Raw genomic sequence first — 21564 nt, forward strand, 5'->3', positions numbered from 1 at the left:
TCTATTCTATTCTATTCTATTCTATTCTATTCTATTCTATTCTATTCTATTCTATTCTATTCTATTCTATTCTATTCCATTCCATTCCATTCCATTCCATTCCATTCCATTCCATTCCACCTCTGTCCAAGCCAAGTTATGGCCAGGCAGTCGTGGATGCCTTCTAGGAGGATAAACACCCCACGACACCTTATGACTTCTTTTTGAGTCATGACAAAGTGGGCTGGTGTGCAGGTCCCCACACGCAGCCGAAAGCCTGTATGATCCTCGACCCTGGGCAACACAACCCACTACCCCACCGGGTCGAAAGCATTTACCTTGCCGGCGCAGGTGGCTGATGCAGGATGCCAGCCCATGGCTGACCATTTGCAGGCTACTAGCTCTGCCCGAGGTGTTTACAAACCCGTTGTTTTTTCTGTGGCAGTAGCAAGAGGCGTCGGTGTTAGCAGTACGGCCAGATGTTTTTAGCATACCTTGCTGTAAATACTCTGGTTTTAGTCTTTCAGTACTGGGATGGGTAAGCAGCTGTGACAGCCTGCATTAGGAAGTGTTTACACAGGAGCCAAACTTCCCAACACATTTCAGATTTTATTTCTGTATCTCCAGTTTTGTTTTTCAGTGTGTTTTGATAATTTCTTTGCCTATCTCATCATTATTACTTCTCTATTCTTGTAGCAAATTGAAAACAAAACAGCCAGCCAATAGAAGGGTAATGCTTTACCATTTTTCTTTTATTTGGTGCCTACTGAGGATAACAATATTCCTATGCTGCTTGTTTAACCAAAAAAAAAAGCTGCTGTTACTGTTTAGAATCAGGCTGCTGCTTTCCCTTTTCCAGTCAACTGTGTTTTATGAACTTGAGCCCTGCTGTTACAGCCCACGCCGTGTGTCGTGGGGAGGAAATCACTCAGCTCAGCTTCACCTTCTGTCTGGTGTCTCCAGAGCATGGAGTGAGACCTGCTGGTTAACTGCAGCTTAGGATGGGGCAGAGTGTAGGGGAGGAACTGCAGCAGCAGACAGGAAGAAACTCTTGTAGACTTCTTTCCGAGGTCATCATTACATGGATTTAGGCTTAGGATAGAGGCAGTGAAGAGATGGACATCTCAGAAGGAAGCTGATGCTGCTGATGTTAAAGTATTTACTTATGTTTCTGACTCCTTGAACTTTTGTCCTCCCTGTGGGATTCATAGCTAACCATAGTCTGGTGGATATAGTTTTATTCTACTGTCTAGCATGCTCACTTCACTATGTAAGGGTTTGTTCACAAAAGTAGTTACTGCAGCCTGCCAAGATGCTGTGACATGGAGAACTGTAACTTAACGTTCCACTCTCAGCAGTTCAGAGGGGACATGTTTACACTATACAGCATCAAGAAATGATTACCCATACCAAGGTTTACATATACCAAGTCCAGTCCGTAAGATGTTCGGTCATGTTTCTTGTCCAAGGTCCCCAGTGAGATGCTGCTGAGTGATGATGTGGTGTCAATGCTGGGTTGGAGTCTCTTCTTATCCCTTGCTTCTGCACTGAAGAGGACATCTGAAGAGTTAGGAGGTTCACATCTTTATCATCTCAGAGCCTCTGCACAGCAGGGCATGACTTTAGCTGTGTGTATGTCAGCCAACATCAGTCAAGAGAGGTGAGGAATAAAAAACAGAGGAAGACCCAGCAGAACCCAGACACAGCTGACTCTTTTCATCTCACTGACTCCAAAGAGCATAGTGAAGTTGATCCTGGGCAATGCCACATAAAATAAACTAATCTGCAGATAATCCAAGCCGAATAGAAGCTATCTAGAGATCAGCAATCCTCTAAGGTCCCAGTTGTAACACAAAACCATACATCTTACTGTCAAAGACACCTATCCCAGTATGTAAGGCTTTATTATATTGATTGAACCAAAACCCAAAAGCCTGTGTTCCTTAATGGAGAAGACTGGATTAATAAAGTGTTAATTGACATAGATGCTTGGTTATATTTTTATATTAAATTAGCAGGAGTCCTGTGCTGTCAGTGTTCTGTGGCGGAATAACAACTTGTATTTCAATTTTCAAACATAGAATCATTATTCTGTTTATTCGTTGTAATGGCAACTGTAAAACAGATTGCAACGTTAAGCAGGCAATATTTTGCAGAAGAGGAAAGTATTTTTAAGTAAGTATATGGATGCTAATTGTAAGGATGTAATGGGTTCTTCAAGTCTATGTCATCCTTAATCTGAGACTGGATGTTACTGGAAAAGATGGATTTGGAAGATTAGGTGCACAGGGTGTCCTGAAAGGTGTCAGCATGAGATGAACCAGCTTTCTTAGGTGCCTGTCCCTCTTCACTGACTCTGGAGGAAGCACAGGAGCAATGCCAACACTGCCTGAGAATAATCTCTGCCTAGACAGTATTTTATTGTCCTTTCTCTTAAAAGCAGTGTAATTACACACACATTTGAAGTCTGTGTCTCTGGCCAGCATTGCCTGCTGTAAGAGGTTAATCTCAACTGGCAATGTACTGAGGTTGTGCAGTGCCCTGCATCTGAGAGGAGACAGAACTTTCCTGTCCCTCATATTGATCTATTTGTACCAGCAACATTAAACCAATTTATTTGGTCTGGTATCTGAAGTATACCTGCATGGCCTGTCTTGCAGACTGAGTGTGAAGATGCTTTGAACAGATACAGCTATTTCCACAATGGTGGTTAGTTTTTTTTTAAACTATCTTCATTATCCTGATAGTAATCATACTGGGGGCAGTGTAAAAAAGAGGAATCAGTGACCTCTTAGCACCACATTCATAATCTTAAATGTCTTGAATACCTTTTTTCTAAACCCATGTGAGAGATCTTAACCCGTGTAAGAGATTTAGAGAAGAAAATAAGTGGCAGATTAAGGTTGTGCTGTACCATTTTAAATACATGCAGCCTGATGTGGTACGTAGGATTTAATGTGCATCATCACACTGCCATAGCACCCGGAGGCTCAGCGTCTCTGGGTGAGCAAGGCAGGGAAGGAGCAGCTGGTGAGACAGAGGAACCAGCAATGAAGAAGTGAAATTGAGCCTGGGGAAAAAAGGGCACGATGAGGGAAGGTGTTACAGGGTTTTTTTGTCTTTGTTTCTCACCATCCAGCTCTATTTTAATTGGCAATAAATTAAATTAATTTTCCCCAAGTCAAGTCTGTTTTGCCCATGGTGGTACTTGGAAAGTGATACTCCTGTCTTTATCTCAGTCCATGAGCTTTTTCATCTTCTTTTCTCCCCCTGTCCTGTTGAGAAGGGAGGGTGAGAGAGTAGCTGGGTGGGCATCTGGCAGCCAGCCATGGTGAACCCACCAGAATCTGTTAAAGTTTTGGGCCATTGGGTGACACTTTGGGTAAGAGAGTGCAAGGTAATACGAAAAAGACGAGGATGAGTTCTGTCATCTTTCAGTTCCCCAAAACTTTCCTTGCTGCACTTTCTATTATATTTGTCTTTCCTCATAGGAGAGATGTTCCAGCCTCTGTTTTCATGTCCCTAACCAGAGTGTTACCATTTGCCAGCTGACAGAGAAACATGAGGTGACCAGCCTCGGCTCCCTCTGGACCCCATCAACTCCCTTCCTAACAACAGACGTGGTTTGCCCAGTAAAGAACTTTTAGAGTTCAGCTTTCAGGTCAAATATGAAAATTCTGGTATTGTCCTTTTGGGGTGAAAAAAACCCCCACAACCCCAAGAAATGAACCAAAACCCTCCATAATGCATATATTTAATGTATATTAAATTCCTTTTAATTTTTTTTTGTCTGGGAATAAGGAAAGAAACAGAAATAGTTTAAAACCATTCCTTTATAATGCTGTGAGAATGAGTTCTATAATAACACAATTCTGTGGAGTTGAAGTGAAATTCTTAATACTGTGTTCCATTTCATGAAATAATTTAATTAATGAAAATTGTTTGCTGAAGAGCTGGAACCATGCCAGGAGACTGAATCCAGACTCAACCAAAATGTGTTTGCGCCGTATAAAGAAACTGGATCTGAGCTCAGGGCCAGATGTTGTGAGCAGAGCTGAACTGAATGCAAAGGCTGGGAGGACCTGCTCATAGCAGGTGTTAGAAACACAAGCCCAAACTTGCACCCAGATGCTGTAGACTGAGCAGTTGACTTAATCAGCATTTCTAATTAGTGCCCTTGTGAGCCCCTGCTTAAAAACCCTTCACAGCTGGGAGCATTACTGGTGCTTTGAATTCTACCTTTTGGGGGTTGTGGAGCATGTTCCAAACTCCAGTGTCCATATTTCTTTGTTATGAAGGGTATGAACATAGCAGGGTACAAGAAATACCTGAGAGAGTGAATTCAGGCATGGCACAGGCAGCAACTTCCCCTTCATCTTGTTGGAGGTGATAGAGGATAAAATCTGGGCTCACAAAGCCACAGGTGGGAGGGAGCCGAAAGGAGCTGCACTGTATTGGGAGTAGTGTATAATCTTCTATATTTGAACATACACATATGCAGCTGTCTCAGAAAAACACAGTTTTTCTTGGCAGGCCTCCAGCCATAGTTTTTGCTTTCTTGGCATCTATCTTGGCATCAAGGCAAGGAGAGAAACCCATAAAGGTCCCTTAGTGGAGCTGGGATTTTATTACTTACGGCTTGTCTACACAGTGGTACTTTAAATGCATCAGTAGCCACTCTTAGTGTAATAAAGACATTGTTAAAGCAATATGAACGTGCTTAGACCCTTGGTGTGGTGTGACATCCTCACCTAGCTATGCCTGATTCCAATTGTAAATCTGTGTGTCTTAAAAAGAGTAGCAACCACTCTTCTAACCAGGACAGTTTTAACTGTATAACTTCTCAAGTTGGAGATCTGTGCAACACTAAGGATCTTTGCTGGGAGCAAAGCTGTGATTGAAACAGCATCTAAGTGTTTGAAAATGCTCTATCCTGGGGATGTCCTTGGGAGAACTGTTGATTTTAACTTGGGTTTAGTTCGCACGATTCCTGACATCAGTGTAACATTGTCTGGTTTTCTTTTTTTTTTCCTGATAGGTTGGCTGGATTAACTGGTGCTCATTCAGAGAGGACGTGACAGATCTGTTTTGCTTTCGTTGAACCTCTGTACTGCACGTCATAAAGATTTCCTAGGTTCAGAGGCTGCAAGAAGACAACTCAGCAACACGAAAATGTGACTCTGACAAGAGACTCCAAGCTTTTTGACAAGGAATTTTCTACTGCTCAGTTTATAATTTAAATGTATAACTGAAGCATGCATAGCAATTAACCTGATAGGGAAAATAAATCGTTCTCATTAATTACGACTGCCAAAAAAGCAGTCACCTGAAGCGTCAAAATGAGTGCTCCGTTAATCCCAAACAAGTCATGTTATGCCCAGCTTCAGGACAACCGCAGCGAAATAAAAAATAACAACGAAAGCATTGTCAGTGAGGGGGATACCAATGCCAACCAAATTGTGACAAAACTTAGAACCACTGAAGGGGATGTTAAGAAACGTGATTTGACAGATGAGAGTGGGAATATACACTCTGGAGGATCAGAGAAAGTTACTCATCTGAATACAGAGCAGAATAAACTGATCTTCAGAGACTCTCGGACCTGTCACACCCCTGTGCAGGAAAGCAAGCTGCCCTCCACCACAAGCAGGGAAATGGGGAAGGACTGTAGGACCACTGAAGCTAAGGATATATCAAGGCATATCAGGATTAGCCGAGGACAAAGTCTGTCAAATTTAAAAAGCAGCACAAATGATGCCAACCTGGAGGTTATTTCTAAAGGTGATGTTGACTTCACCCAGAACTTTTCTAAGGGTAAAATGCCCAGGACTGTGGAGGTGGAGAGAATAAAGAGGCTTTCTTTGGGAAGACCAAGTAAATTCTCTCCTCAGTCTGAAACATTTGCAAAAGACTCTGTTGGCCACGTGTCGTGTAAACGTCTGCTTTCTGCATCATTGGACTCCATCGACAGGTCGCACAATTTGATAGGAAATACAGAGAAACCACAAAAAACATCCACTGATCATTTCGTTGGGATGGTGTTTCATCCACTTGACAATACCTCAGAGGAAAATATTGTATTTTATTCCAAACCATCTACCTCAGGGAACAAGAAAATAGGTAAACCAGAAAATGTACCAAATGTTAACATTGAAAGCACATTGCATACTTCTCATTCTCAACATTCAGCTGTTAAGCCCAATGAGATTGCCAGTAAATCAGAAGCACAATTAGGTCAGGGTGATAAAGGTAAAAAAATGGACCTTAAGACAGCACCATCTCTACAGTCTAAAAATACATGTCAACAAAAGATTGAGAGAATTATGCTGGTAGAGTTCCAGGGATGTCAAAAAGATGAAAATACAGCAGTGCAGGAACAGAAAGGCTCTGTGTCTGACACATCAAAATTTCAAGCATCCCATTTCCAAGACACCTGTAATAAAGTAGAGGATCCATTGTCAAGCCAGGTGGTAACCTATCCTGCTGACAAATCGCTAAGTGGTAACATCACCATCAGTGAGGAAGGGAGAGGAAGCAATGACAGCGACGGTAGGCCAACTAGCCGAGTCGGCGAGGAGTATTTCACCGACAAAGAAGTGGAAACAGTATTCCCACTTACCTGCAGTAGTAAATCCAGTTTCAAAGTGACACCTAGAAAAAATGAAAATTTGCATGAAGTTGATGCAGGTTGCACTGAAGCAGTTGGTGAACAGATCTCTCTTACACATAACATCAACCTGTGTGACAGCGAACCCTTGAAAGTTAATGAGAATAAACTGACGCTAGTCAGAGGCAACACTGAGGATGCTGTCGTGCCTGCTTCTGATCCCTCGGATCAGCACGGAGCACGCAGTGCAGAGGCAGTGTCAAACCAACAACCTGACAACCACAACAGTGATTTGGAAACCTCAAGCTTTTCAGTTCCAGGTAAAAAGACAGCTGATGCACAGAAACATCCTCCAGATGGAGCACCAGAGAGCTATAAGTTTTCAGCAAAGGCTGATGCCTTTTTGTGTGTCCCAACGCCCGTGCACCCAGTGGCGGTGCTGGAGGTGAATAGTCAGCCCACGCTATCAAACAGTAATTTAAAGGACCTTTATACACTTCATGTTGACAAACTGTCACCCTCCTCAGTCCTACCTCCCATTGACAGTACACAGTTGTTAAACATATCCCCTAAAGTGCCTATCAAGACTGCTTGCAGCAGTGCCATCCCAAAACCTATCCTGGTCCACTCCAAGGGCTCCCTCGCAGACAAGGCAGATGTGGACAGTGACTACAGCGAAAAGCTGGAAGAAAGCATCGAGATGAAACCTGCCCTACCAAGGCCCAAACCCGTGAGACCTAAAATCATCACATACATTAGAAGAAACCCTCGTTCGATAGAGCAGCTCGACCCTTCGTTTGCCCCGGCAGGTCTGCCCTTCGGTACCCCTGCGTGTGGCATGCCCATCTCTGTGGAGCAGAAGGCATCCAGTGGAGCAGAGGCGAAGCCCCCCAACATCTTGTATGACAAATTTAAACCTGACCTCCAGAAGCCGAGACTCTTCAGTTCCGGACTGGTGGTGTCAGGAATTAGGCCCCCAGGCCATCACTTCGGTCCAGTGAGCGAGAAGTTTCTGCATGAGGTAAGGAGGCAGCGTTGACAGCCTCTCTTGTATGCTTAGTGATCATTTGCTTACTTGTTGCTGCCAGAAGTTAGTTCTCAAACATCAAATAAGAAACAAATGCTAAATCAAGGCAACATGTGATCATTAGAAATAAACTTACTTAACCGTTTCTGGCACTGACCCTGTTGTATTGTCTGATCTGTGCCTGGAAGCTGTCACTGTGCTCCTCCAGTATCTCCCAGAAAACCAGTCACCTGCTAGTAGTATAAATAGGGATGTTTAGAACGGAAAAGACACACTGTTTGAATTTAACCATAAATGGAATTTCTTTTTTTTTTTTTTCTTTCCACGATGAATGGCTTTGGAAAATGAATGTAATATGCCCCACAGAGGCTTTTCCTCCTTAATGGGAAAGTTGGCAGGTTTTTGCAGACAGAGCACTAGAGGTCTAAACTAATTCCCTTTTGTTTAGCTCTGCTGAAACACAGGGGCTATCAGGGCTCTCATTAGATTATATGGATCATACAGGAAAAGATTTACTTTTACTCATTTTAATGCTGTATGTTATATTGACCTGCACTTTAATAAGAGTTCTCCTTTCCCTGGAAAACCTTCCCTTGCAGCCAAAAGGTGATTCAAGTCCCTCTGGCCAATTCTGGCTCCTGATATCTTGTTGTGTTTCCACCTCAATAAGTGGGATAGGAGTCTTGATTCCCTGAAATCCCCGCTGGGAGGTGAGCACAGCAGAGGAAGGTTGACCTTGCTTGGAAGGTGGAGAAAGGACAGGGAAGAGAGACCTATGTTTGGGTCTGTGGTGTGCCCTTGCATCTGCTGCTTTGGGACCTGTGGTAGCTCAACAACTAAGCCTTTTATGTAAAACCTGAAGATAACACAAGTGTATTTAATTTGAAAGTCTTCGAAAAAAAAAGTTACAATGTTTTTTTTACTGTGTGTCTCATGGTGTTATTGAGGCTATTTTAATGCCTGCCTCATTCTACATACAGTATTTATCCGAGGAACAGCACTGAAATAACAAACTTGGTGACAGTGTTGACAGTCACAAGTTACCCAAATTAAGACTATGTGTGTGTAGATGGGCCCTTATGGCATCTTAACAGACAACTACTGAAGTGATCATGTATTATAGTTTTCCGTAGAGCACCATCTCAACCCAAACACAGAAATGACAGCTCTCTCTGCCCTTTCCTCTCTACCTTCAGTTTCCAGTTCTGTCCTCTATGTTTTGCATCCAGAGGAGAAATTATTAAAGTCATTATGAGCTTGTCTATGCCAGCCATAGTATATCTTCACATTAGGGAAGATATTAGTAAATCTTCATTAGTATATCTTCACAGTTGCCTTGTAAGGAGAGAGAAAATTACTAGGTTATTACCATTTAATGTATGGCTACAGAAATTATAGCCAAAATAACCCGGACTGTGCAGCTATTTGGGTGTTTATAGGGTGACATGACCCTTGGAAGACCATAGAAGTCTATGGCTCATACAGTGGGGGTTCAGATAGTCGGGTAGGATCAGCAGACACATCTAGGGGCAAAGAACTGTTCTTAACTTGAGAAGGGCTCAGGTTGTGGCAAGTCTGCAGCATAATTTACTCAAGACTAGGGTTAGGAGGACACTTACGGTCTGGAGAAGATCCAAAGCATCTTCCCCCACTCCTCCAAGACATATGACTTTGAGTCGGTATTTCAGCAAAGAAAGTTTTGAACCCAAGCAAGCTGCTGGTTCAGAGAAGCTGGATTGCCTGGTGGGGGAGGCTGGGAAGGAAAAGTCAGTCAAACTGCAGTTTGTGTTAGGCGTTTGCATTAGCCCAGGAGTCAGGAGCTGATAGTAGGGGATGGTATTTGGTCTCTTGGGCTGCCACCCTAACAGCAAGTACCTTAGTCTCCTAGTCTCCTGCTAGCTGGGGGAATGGAAAGGGGACTGATTTAGTTCCAGTATGGATCAAGAGAAAGGAAAATGATTGATCCAGGGAAGTGAACAGATGCTTAGAAGAACAGCTGTACACAATATGGGTTCATAGCATGACTGATGTGTAATCTGAAAGAACATAGTTAGGATGGGTTGAGATAGATCAGAATCACCCTGGTGAAGGGAAATGTTGAAGACTCAGAGATTTTGGAGACTCCGAGATCCTGGGGCAGGATGGATACCCTGGGTTACCTTTGTGAGGGAAAAAATCCCAGTCTGCCCTAATTCACACATGCAGTTTGGGCTTTGATTAACGTCTTATAGCTCTTTACATAGCTGTGGTAGGGTGTGTTAATAGCTGCTGTCAATGAGACCTGTAATCTCTAAGCACCCTTCAGCTACCTAAGTGGTAGGAATGATTAAATACCCCTCTGGTTGCCATGAGCTGGAAAAATTGGAAGGTGCTGTCTCAGACAGGAGATTCCAAGGCAAGGCCTGAAGGGCAGGAGCAGGGCAGGATGGATCGCTGCTGTACACGTGTTTCATCATAACATGGGCTTACCATCTCAGTGTGGACCTCAACCTCTTCTAGGCAGCACCAGTGGGAATTGAGGGCCACTTTGTGTCCCAGTTACCTCTGTGGGGAGTAACAGAGCAAACCGTGGGACACAAAGGCTGTAGCCGTGCTAGTGAACCGAACAGTGGGAGGGCACAGCCTCCAAGGCTCGCACAAGGTTATCCATACTGCTAGACTGGGACCACACTTCCCAGCTCAGTGTCCATCTCTGCCAGCGTGTGCTCACCCAGAGGCTGTTCCCAAGGACCAGTGTGGACGGGACCAGATGGGTCTGCAGGGTGAGAGTTTCCCAGTATGGATATGGTCCATTCCTTGTAGAGAATGGTCCTTGGCTCTCTTTACTCCCTACTTTATGGCTGCTGCTAAGAGCCCTGGTTCCAGCAGGCTCTGTGAGGAGCTGTGCTCATCATCAGCTCTCCTGCCTGCCTTCCCAAGGCTGCACCTTCCCCATTCAACCACCCCTTTGGAGCTGTTTCCCAGCATGGATGTTTTTGTGCTCCAGAGAGCCTGTTGAAAAGAAAGGCCTGCAGGGAAAAAGAAGTAGGAGAGTTGTTTTGTACATAGGCAAACCAGCAATTTTTTCCCCTAATCTCATTTTCTGAACTGCCTGAACTGATTTCCCTGACTCTTTTCCCAAATAGTGGCCTGAAGCAGGCATTTGACAAGAAAATTCTTGCTTGGGGCATTAGTATTTGATGATGTTATGAACATAATGCGGAGGAAAGTGTTGGGCATCCTTACCTGCTGGCCATGCTGCCGGCTCTGCTCAGGGTTACCCAGCCTGTGGAAATTCTTGTGTCCTCCAAGTATTTGCTGCAGACTTTCCAGCTCTAACAAGTTCATTAAATGGGGTGAGTGGGGAATGAGCAGACAGCCACACACAATGAAACTCTGAGCTGAGCTCCTTTTTAGTTGACAGGCTGCAACAGATCTTTAAGTCCCTTGTACAAAAATCTAGAACAGGTTGGTAACAGGTCTCGTATTAATCCGTATCTTTCTGAAGAGCTATAAAATGGCCTTACAATCAATAATTGTACATGATTCTATTGAGACCCATTGAAATTTACACTTCATGAATACACCATTAAATAGAAAAGAAATGTGTCTTGATAGCAAGTTTATGTCCCACAGCACTGGGCTCTTCAAAAAATTAATCTGTCTTTGAGAGATATTTGGGTATTTACAGTTTAACTCACTGATCTTAAGGGTCTTTTCCAACCTAAATGATTCTATTCTAAATCCGTCTCACTTCTCTCAGCTTGGGAAGATGTTTTTATGCTTGTGATTCATTGTTTTTGTGAGCATGTTTGTTGGCCCTCTGTGTTACTCCTAGCATAATATCGATAAAGAAAAAAATGAGGTGACTGAAGGTTTTGTTAAGGTGACCCAGTTTATGAAAATGCATGGTTTCTATATTTAAAGATTTTTTCTATTTTCCGTATAGTGGCATTGGTATGTTCACTTCCAGTTAAATAAGAAATGATAGGAAGTGTATAGTGGAATCTGGTTTAAACAAATTCATCAGGGAGCAAAAAGATAACTGAATCTTACCCAGGAAAACAATCTCATATCCAGACGTTCAAAATAAGAAGGTAAACATCTCCTGTAGTCCAAGCCTAGAGAATCATCTATACAGTAAAAACATGCATCCTAACTTGTAGAAATAGGTCATAGGAGTATAGTAAAAAAGGAAGCTGGAAGATCTAATGGCAGGAAATAGAACTGCAAACCAAAGAAAAAATATAGAGCAAAAATGTAATGCTCAGTGTTTGCGACATCTGCCCTCCAAGTTCCTGTGCAAAGGCTTCAAAGATTCTATATTTACTAGTTTAAGGCCAATCTTGTCTCTTTTAGCATATTAAAGATTTGCTAAATTAGGATTAAAGCTCTTGAAGCAGCTAGGATCAACGCTTCTATGGCCAGTGTTGAAGTGCATATTCTAAATGCTTATAATTGCTAAATAGAAATTGATTTGGCATATTATATGCATCATAACGTACAGCAGAGTTAATTAATTGGCAGTTACATTTCTTCCTAAGTAGCCTGTGGCTCTTCTTTGCTTAATTTTTAAACAAATTCAGTTCAGATTTCCTATTTCCTGAGCCCTGTTTTTTTTCTCTGACCTAAAGGGGATGCACTGAAAAAATATTCATGGGTCCTTTCTAGGTTATGATGATTTCGTATTTTACAAGAAAATAGTAAAGAAGTTTGACTCTACCTCGAAGAGCAAATGGTTCTTTGCAAACAAGTGAGATGAAAGCTGCTGACATTGCTCTGCACCCTGGTCCTGCTTCACAAAGCAGCACGACGAGGTGGGAGTCAGTGCCCAGGCTGAGTGTAGAAAAATGCAAGGGCCGGGTTGGGGAACTGGGTCATTCCCCGACTCAAAGTTCTCTGGTAACAGCCAGTTTGCTGAAAACATTTCCAACTTGGGATTTAACTGTGCTGCCCTCCCAATATGCACCCATTGAAATACTGAGAGTTTTGTCACTGATTTTAGCAAAGCATCATCTCTTTTGTGATAAAAATAAATGTTTCACATCTACAAATTTGCTTTTTTTCTCCATTGCAAATGGGCAGCTGGAATATATAGCTCTGGCTTGGAATATGCAACATCCCTCTGAAAATGTAATGTACAGAAATGTGCCCACCTCCACCATCAGGTCTCTTTTCAGGAACTTCAGGGAAACAGATTACAGTGAAACTTTTGCAGCAGGAACATGCAGAGTTTGGGGGTTTTTTTCCTCACACAAATGATTTGACAGTACCGTTTCTCTGATAAAATGAACTTAAAATACCTTCAGCTTTATTTTTAACTATCTAAGTGAAAACCAACTTCCCCCAAAATTCTATCTCAGTAAGAATATTTTAAATAACTTCCAATAAATATTCCCCTTATACACTCTCTTGGTGTATCTACCTCTGTAAATAATACCACCTTTCGGGACTTAAAACTAACTTCATTTTCAGTAACTGAAGGTCTTCCATTGGTCTATATTTTTTGATGGAAGAGATCAGTTCTTTATTTAGATTCGTTTGGGTTTTGGGACTGTACTATGTATATTTGTGGAGAGCAGTTCATATGGTAAGACCGTCACTTTTTCAAAGTGATGATCAGTCTGCAGTGCTTTGAAGCTCAAATTCACAAGGAGGGAAAATTAGCCTTTGTAAGCTATTTAGAACTCCGTGTTCTTTGGATTTATTGGTTTATTGCATAATATCTCTGTTAATGATTTTTCTGTAGGTTGGGGAAAGGCCTGCAAAAGATGAATTTTGCCCTCCACCATATACTCACTACGAGGTCCCACCAAGCTTTTACCAATCTGCCATGATACTCAAGCCACAGTTAGGACTGGGTGCAGTGTCCAGGTTACCATCTGCTAAAAGCAGGATTCTCATTGCAAGTCAAAGATCCTCAGGTAGCTGTCTCCATCAGCAAGGAGAAATAACAAGTGCTCCCGGCCTCTATCATCCTGATGCTTCAGGTAAAGTATGAACTTTCTTTCCTTTCAGTGTAGTCACCAATCAGGTTTTGGTCTTTTTTTTTCCTAGACAGAAATATCACAAACGGAGCAGCATCTTGACTTGATATTACAAAGCACTCTTTGAGGTGTGTCTTTTTATCCTGAGGCAAGACTGACTAGGGAGTCTGGGACTTGCACGAAGGTTGCTTAACAGGTCATTGCCAAAGAATGAAAATCAATTTCAGTAGTAATTCTCATCGTGCTCTTTTTTACCTTGCTTCTCCTTGTAAATGCCTGAAAAATCCTTCCTTTTGTCCTGCAGAAGTCAATGGGATGTTTTCTTCCATCAGGAAGATCTGAATATGACATTCCCCACCATGTTGTGCTCTGAAAGCCTGGGCAGTGTTCAGATGTGCCAGAAGAGACCTTGATTCTCTAAAGCCCTGGTATACACCTCTCTGGAAACAACATTTCTAATACCTTTTTCTTCCTAGCTACTTCCCAGCTCAGCGTGACCCTGGACAGAATTAGAGGGGAGGGAAAAGCAAGAGAAGTGTCAGAGGAGAAGTGTCCAATGCCACAAGACATCAATAATAAAAGATAATTACTTCTACATGACACTGCTTGGTAGCCTGGAAAAGCTTGGAGGTTTTAGCAACATGCATTTAAGCAGCAGGAAGTTCAGAGACAACAGAAAAGCAGTCATTGCCTGCATGAAACATAGCAGCTGTTTAACAGCCTACAAGTCTGCAGAGGTTTTAAAAACATAGTCATAAGGGGTAAAGTTAAGTAATGACGCAGTGTCATGTGGTCCTTCCTCTTGCCTCAGGAGGGGATTCCTTCTGATAGATGTTTATTCAACCTGTTCATGAAAAACTATTTATGAAAACTTACAATATGAGGTCCTGCAGCCTCTGAAAGCAGGCTGCTCCAATGTGTTACCTCCTTTAAGTTAAAAGTTTATGTTTCACCTAATCATCTCCTTTGCTGGAATTTACTCCCTTTTCTATATGAAGTGTTTGTGGGACCTTCTTCTCTCTGATGGTATTTGAAAACTATTGCTCTTTCTCCACAGTGTCCATTTAGAATCATAGAATCACAGAATGGTTTGGGTTGGAAGGGACCTTAAAGACCATCTAGTTCCAACCCCCCTGCCATGGGCAGTGACACCTCCCACTAGACCAGGTTGCTCAAAGCCTCATCCAGCCTGGCCTTGAACACTTCCAGGGATGGGCCATCCACAGCTTCTCTGGGCAACCTGTTCCAGTGCTTCACCACCCTCTCTGGGAAGAATTTCTTCCTGATATCTAATCTAAACCTCCTCATTTTCAATTTAAACCCATTCCCCCTTGTCCTGTCACTACAGGCCCTTGTAAAAAGTCCCCCGCAGCTTCCTTGTAGGCCCCTTCAGGTACTGGAAGCTGCTATAAGGTCTCCCCGGAGCCTTCTCTTCTCCAGGCTGAACAAGCCCAACTCTCTCAGCCTGTCCCCATAGCAGAGGTGCTCCAGCCCTCTGAGTGTCTTCATGACCCTCCTCTGGACTCGAGGTGGAATGGAATTGGGTCAGAGTATCTTGACCTATGCTGAGAGAACAGTACCGGTCAGTATTACAGGTTGCCAGGATTTGGGTCTTATCATAAAATCGGGGTTCTCTGTAACATGGTGCCTCTTGCCACTACCCTTTACTGTTTGACCCTGTATCTGGAGTTTATCTGTGTTGATGCCATTATCAGAAGCTGAGCAAGCTCAGCTGCATGTGAGTTCTGAGACAGCCCAAGTTTGCATGCTGTGCAGTAAATACCAGTTCAGCCCTGCAAGTTGAGTTGTCAGCAATGAACATGGGAATGGAGGTGCAGAGAGCGATTGGATCATATTTTCCATTTAAATGAAATTGCAAGAGGCTGCAAGTTCGGGGTGTGAGTAGGGTAAGCTGTTGTGTAACAGGAACCAGTCTGGGACATAAATATTAGAGGAATATATGAACAGGACCTATTAACAATTCCACTATCTTTTCTGATCTTCAGAAATTAACATTGCCTTGTTTTTTATTCATCCAGCTTAATTATCCTGCGTTATTTATACTTGCAGACATGACTTCTCCTTAGTCAGTTTTTATCCATATAGGAACTTGTATGTGTTAATTTACTGTCTTCCTATATTGACATTCTAAATCTAGACAGTATCAGCCTATCAGTCCTATTTATTGTCTGTAATCCTGACTTTAAAATGCCAGTGAAAGGGAAGCATACATGAGGAAATGGCACTAGCTGTTAGTGCCATTCTTATTCCACTGACATTCCAGTTTTCTGAAGTCTTCCTGTTTCTCAGAAGTTGGGGGTTTTTGATCCTACCGTCGATTATTTCTTGGACCTTGTCTGCTTTGGAGGTGAAATTTAATTCATAGCTCTCAATAATTTCCTTCCTGTGACTGTTTGTTTCTTTCCAGTCTATGGATACCTTGCTATTTCAAAGATGCTGTTAAAGAGAACTCATGGTAGTCTGATAATCTGTCTGCCATCTTTCAGGATCCCGAAGTGTGTCTCATCTGGTCTTTGGTCTCTGACTGTTTTTATTGATTTTAAATTACCCAAGAGTTGTTCTGTAGAGGTTGCTAATGTTTCTAGTTTTTCACTGTCCACCCCAGGACACATTGTTTTCAGATTTGGCATCTCGCCTTCCATTTTCCTTGTGAAATGAAAAACATGTTTAATTTTTCAGCATCATCTCGTTTTGTTGCAAACTGATCTGTCATGTATTTCTGATACCTTATATTAGTTACTTTAAATTCTTTTATTGTTGGCATTTTATTTCCCAGCTATCCATCCAAGGTTGGCTTATAATCACCTTTGCCGTGTACAAAGCCTTGTCTGCTTCAAATGACTTAATCTTTCTCTCAGCAATGTATAACTTCATAAGTCATCAGACCAGTCCTTTTGTCTTTAATAATTTCTTTTAGGAAGAATGAGTCGCCTGTGAGAGATAACAGCAGACAGGACAAGACTGGCATAGGAGTGGAAGGGCAGCAGCCAACTGGTTCCGGCAGCTGTGTCCATACTGGTGCCCAACTGCAGACCAGAGATGGGTTCTTGGTTGCCACGGGGGGGCTGGATGGGACAACAATTCCTGGCATACCAGTGCTGATGTGAGGCTGACTGGTGGGGCTCAGAGCAAAGTCAGGGACCATTTAGCCAATTTTTTTAAGGTACCCAACACCATTTTCAGCTTTCTGTCAACTGCTTTCACTTAATTAGGCAGTAAATTGTGGTATTAAACTTTAATCTGCATTATTGGTTTTGATGCAATATTTGAGAAACAGCATTAAATGCAGCTTTGATTAGTCATTTTTACAAATACAAGAAAATTATATGCATGAGCATATAGTCATATTGGAAGTGGTGCTGGTAAACCCCTTGCTCATGCGCATTATGGGCTGTGAGGGCTTGGCTAACTGCACCGAAAGCAGCTGGGGACTAGGAGGTATTTTTCTCTCAAGGATACCAGTCCTGCCTTCAAAACTGCTAATCAGCATCTCTTGCAGCTCGATCCTGAGCTTTTAATCCAGTTCCTAATCCTAGTGATTTCAGTCCTGCCCTGGGGTAGTGGAAGCAGAAGGATGTAGCCAGTTGCCATCCTGTGACAGTGTAAGGTACCACGGAGGCTTTTAAACTGAAACCACCACAGCATGGTATCGAGGACAGCAGCAGTGCCTCATAATGAGGATTTTATTCCCCTTTGCAATGCCGTTCATAACATATCACTCTGGTTAAGCAGCACTGATAAAGCTGAGTGGTTTGCCTGTGTATAATACTAATACTCATAAAACTAACTCTAAAGTAATTGATAATTAAATCCTTGAACTGCTGTGATGGGCTGCAAGTACTTTAAGGGTTTTGTTAGTTTTAAGACGCATCACGCAGAAGGTAAAATAATAGTGAATGATCCCACAAGTGCGATCTCCAAGTGCGATGCCTAAAATGTGACTGGAGCAGTGATCTTTCTTCATCTAAAGGACATGGCACACACGTGTTGGCACTGGTTGCGAGTTCCTTACGGAGCAGTGCTGCTCCTTAGGTGATGCTTTGCCTTGGATGGGTCAGGCAAGCAGCCTGACTGTAAGAAAAAACGTTCTGCACTGTAGGTAAGGTAGGAGATAATTGAACTGTGCTGTATTTAACCGTGTAATAGTGTCTCTGAAAGCTTAACATTTGTTTATTTTATGTAAATTGAATCTGCTCTTTCTATGGGCAGCTTGTAATTCAAAACAAGCATTGAAGGATGCTGTGTCTATAACATACAAATTATAAATATGTTTTCCTTGGTTATAAAGACTTCTTGGAGCAAGCGTGTTAGGATTTGCATTAATTAGTGGATTATTTTGATGGGATTAATGTCTGATTTTGAAAAGTATAACAGTGATCTCATCATTAAAACTTCACTTAATTCTACTCATTAACTTCACTTAATTCTACATTCTTCAGTACTATTTATGGTACTTTTTCTCAAAGAGTCAGTTAATGAAATGTTGTTTCCTTATCACATCTCTGTGCATTAAATTTGCCAGTCCTGAGGGTCTAGCAGTTCCTTTCATTTCTAAGCAAGTCAGCTCCTGTTAAAGATACAATTTATATCTAAATAGGGCAGCAATGTTTCTCATTTACTCAGACACACAAATATATGTATTTATTTGTGTATTTGCATATGTATTTCATCATGAATGCTACAACATGTCTACAGCTTTCTCCTGGTAAGAAAGCTTTGCTTTCACACTTATTCTCAGGAATACCTAGTACTTGAACAAGTGAATGAGTTTTGATGGTAGAAAGGGGCTTTTGAGGTTTTCTGAAATGTCACATTACTGCTACTCCAGCTGTGTGCTTATTTTACAGGTTTGCAATCTGAGAGACTCAGATTTGAGTTGGCAAACTGCTTAATTGTTTAAGAAAGGTGACAAGGGGAGAACTTAGAGAGGGAATTATTCTCTATCCCCCGCTAATCTGCAGTGTATTGAGTTGGCACTGTCTGCTTTCTTTGGGAGAGCCATCTGACTATTTTGTAAGGAAAAATGAAGGGCTTCAAAGGGGGAGACACGCTTCTTCATCAGAGTTTTGCTAAGGACATTGTCACCATACTCAAGACTTAGCCATATGCCACCTCTCTGCTCTCAGCAAGTACTGCCTCTTTGAAGAACCGGAATGCATAGGATGAGAAGGGTTGTCTATGTGGCCGTTGTACCAAATTATCCTTTGTAAGACCGGTAACAGTGACAGCCTGCGTGCAGCAGCAGGCAAATGCTTTATACCCTACCTCATCCCTGGGGAGAGCCACACCTCATCACTGGCTGGGCACCTGCAAGTGCTGGGTGGCAGCTGAGTGGACGCGACGTGGCTCCAGTGCACAGAGGAGTGTTCCTGCTGCTCTGGGCTTTCAGTGGAAAATGCAGAGAGTGTGGCTCAGGCATGGATAATTCCTGTGCTGAAGTTTCTGTTGGATGCTGCTGCTTTGCACATCAGCTACAAAGCAAACATGGATGTTTGCAGTTTGTGTGAAGCGCGAGCTGACAAATTCTTGGGGTAGTGAGGATGGGCTAACCAGCCTGGGGTTGCCTGGGAGCTTGGAAGGCACAGAACAGCTTTTTTTGGCTTTTTAATCTGAAGCAAGAGGAGATGAGCATTTCCTACAGTGGACTGGCTGATCAGAAATTAATTGATGCTCAGCAGTGACAACTGTTTGTCTTTGGGACTGAACTGTCCCAGGCTTGACAGTATTTGGATGAGAGAGACTGTCAAGGCAGCTGGGCACAACCTGCTCACTGCTGTTCAGGTGTAAATCATTAAAGCCTCTGTTTTAAACCCCCTTTCCTCAGTTCTTACTCAGAGAGAAGTCATTATATTTATAACAAGGAAACCACAGGCGTAGTGGCAACAGAATAGGTTTCTTACTTGCACAGTTTGTTTCTAATCTCCCAGAATATAAAAGTTTGGGTTAACTCTGAAGTTAACTCTGCTTGCATTATCTTTGCTTCCATAACCTTGCAGGTAACTTCTTTGCTCCAGATTCCCCAATATGAAACAAGGATAATGATGTTCAGAGCACCCTATAGAAGAAAGTGAGCTCTGAGAGAAAATGACACCTAATGATTAAAGTTGTAAGGGAAATGCTTGTCAAAAAAAACCTCAAACCCACAACAAGAAAACAAAGGCCTGCCAACGATCCCTGAATCTCAGGTGGAGCTGGAATCTTGAACTGCTACTCTTTTTCAGAACACATCTGTTCAACTGATTTCTTGAACTTTTCATTTGTTTCAGCTAAAACCCATTTCAGATTTCCTAGTCAAGTCACATGAAAGTTGCTTGTTAGTTATACATGTGCATGGAGATGCGATTCGCGTGCGGTGGGGATGCATGAGGAGTCTAGCTCAGTTTTCTAAAGGCTCCCCAGGCACATCTGGTTTGTGTCAATCAGTTGATACCTCAAAATGTTTTCATGCTTCTAGATGGGAACAGCTTGAAGTGGCATAGAAAATTGCTTGTGTGCCATACAGACAACAATGCTTAATTCTATAATTAGCTTCAGGCAGTGAGACAGCTGGAAAGATTTTTTGCCAATTTTAAAGCTTATTTTGGCGGGTTTTTATTAAAATGAAAGCTGCTGATTAAAATAACTTTTGTTTTGAACTCCCAGACCTTGTTTGCAGGAGTCCTTATATACTTCTAAGAAACAGAAATAAAGAACATCCATCGTAAAACTTGATGATATTTAGAACAGCAAATGCATACAATAGTCTGATGTCTCATGTATTTTAATGAGGAAGAAGACACAAAATGACTTAGCTTTAAGGATTTGAATGCATCCCTAATGAGGATGATGTCCTGCCCCCAGGTCCTTGTGGTACAGAAGAACTGGATTACAAAGAAGAGAAGTGAAACATAATTTAAGGATGCTGATGAGTTCAGGATAGAAAATACTGTTAGTTCAGGGGAAATTTGAATTGAAGTCACAAATTGCAACACGCACAGAAGTGGTGAGAAAGCCCACTTAATCCTCTGCCTGGATCTGGGAGAATATTTTTGAAGAAAAGGTAGAGATGGGAACTCAGTGTGCGCATCCCTGCAGTTGAGCTGAGGATCTGGGAGTCCCAAGTGAACCTCACCGTCCTAGGACAAGCGCATTTCACATGTTTTTTAAACAAAACCATTTTTGACCACTTTTCCCCTGTCTCTGAGGAATTTCCCCTATTCTGCTTCAGGAAATCTGTGTTATTTATAGCTTTTTGCTCTAAAATGGAAAGATTACTCCCTCCGCCTTTTCAGATGTTCTTAGAAAAAAGGAATCGCGACTCTCAGCTTGTGTAATGCAGGCCTGCTAGTGCATTTTTTGGAAACCTTTAAAACCCACAAGAGGCAGTCCCATACTTGCTGCTACTGACCTGGGCAGATTCCTTGTTCTTGCAGCCGCTTGCCTTGGGTACTCACCTCTGCTCCAAATCTGGAGGTTACCTGGGCTTGGTCCTGTCACTGAGGCAACACAGGGCAGTATTTTGCACACTGTGACTGACCTGTTTGCCGTTCATCACACGCAGTTTGTGTAATACACGCCTTTGTGTAACTAGTCCTCGAGCTAGGGGGTGAAGCTGATGTTCGGCCATGACCAGTCACTAGGAAGCATATGACTGTGCAGCCAGCGTGGTAAGCAAAATGGTCTGGTCCATCCAAAATGCTGCTGAAGGGGTTGTATCAGCATTGGTGGGGGCATGATGAGTCTGATTGCGGAAAGGAGAGAGCACAGGATCATCCTTCCATGGTAAAAGTGGAGCCTTACAGTGATGTAAGCAGTTGTTTATGCAGGAAAATAGGAGTTCTCTCAAATAGGGAGATTCTGTCCGAAGGATGGGTAGCATGTCACATTTAGCATTTAGGACTCTTAACGCCTTTCACTGGACACTTTTTCTTGTTCCTACATGAAAGTCAGTTAACATGATTCACACTGATTGTGAGCTGTGCTGG

General features: G+C 42.5%; 1 protein-coding gene across 1 annotated transcript in view; it reads left to right on the plus strand.

Moving 5' to 3' along the window:
• Positions 1-5318: 5318 nt before the first annotated feature.
• Positions 5319-21564, plus strand: part of LOC104509481 (microtubule-associated tumor suppressor candidate 2-like) — a gene marked incomplete at its 3' end in the record, with an annotated part of 129893 nt that continues 113647 nt past the window's right edge. Inside the window, exons 1-2 of the mRNA XM_010151437.1 lie at positions 5319-7607; positions 13342-13582. Of these exons, the coding sequence (XP_010149739.1) occupies positions 5319-7607; positions 13342-13582 (2530 nt within the window). The remainder of the gene's footprint in view (positions 7608-13341; positions 13583-21564) is intronic.

This window comes from Eurypyga helias, unplaced genomic scaffold (genome assembly GCF_000690775.1).
Source record: "Eurypyga helias isolate BGI_N326 unplaced genomic scaffold, ASM69077v1 scaffold4985, whole genome shotgun sequence".
Classification (NCBI taxonomy): Eukaryota; Metazoa; Chordata; class Aves; order Eurypygiformes; family Eurypygidae; genus Eurypyga; species Eurypyga helias.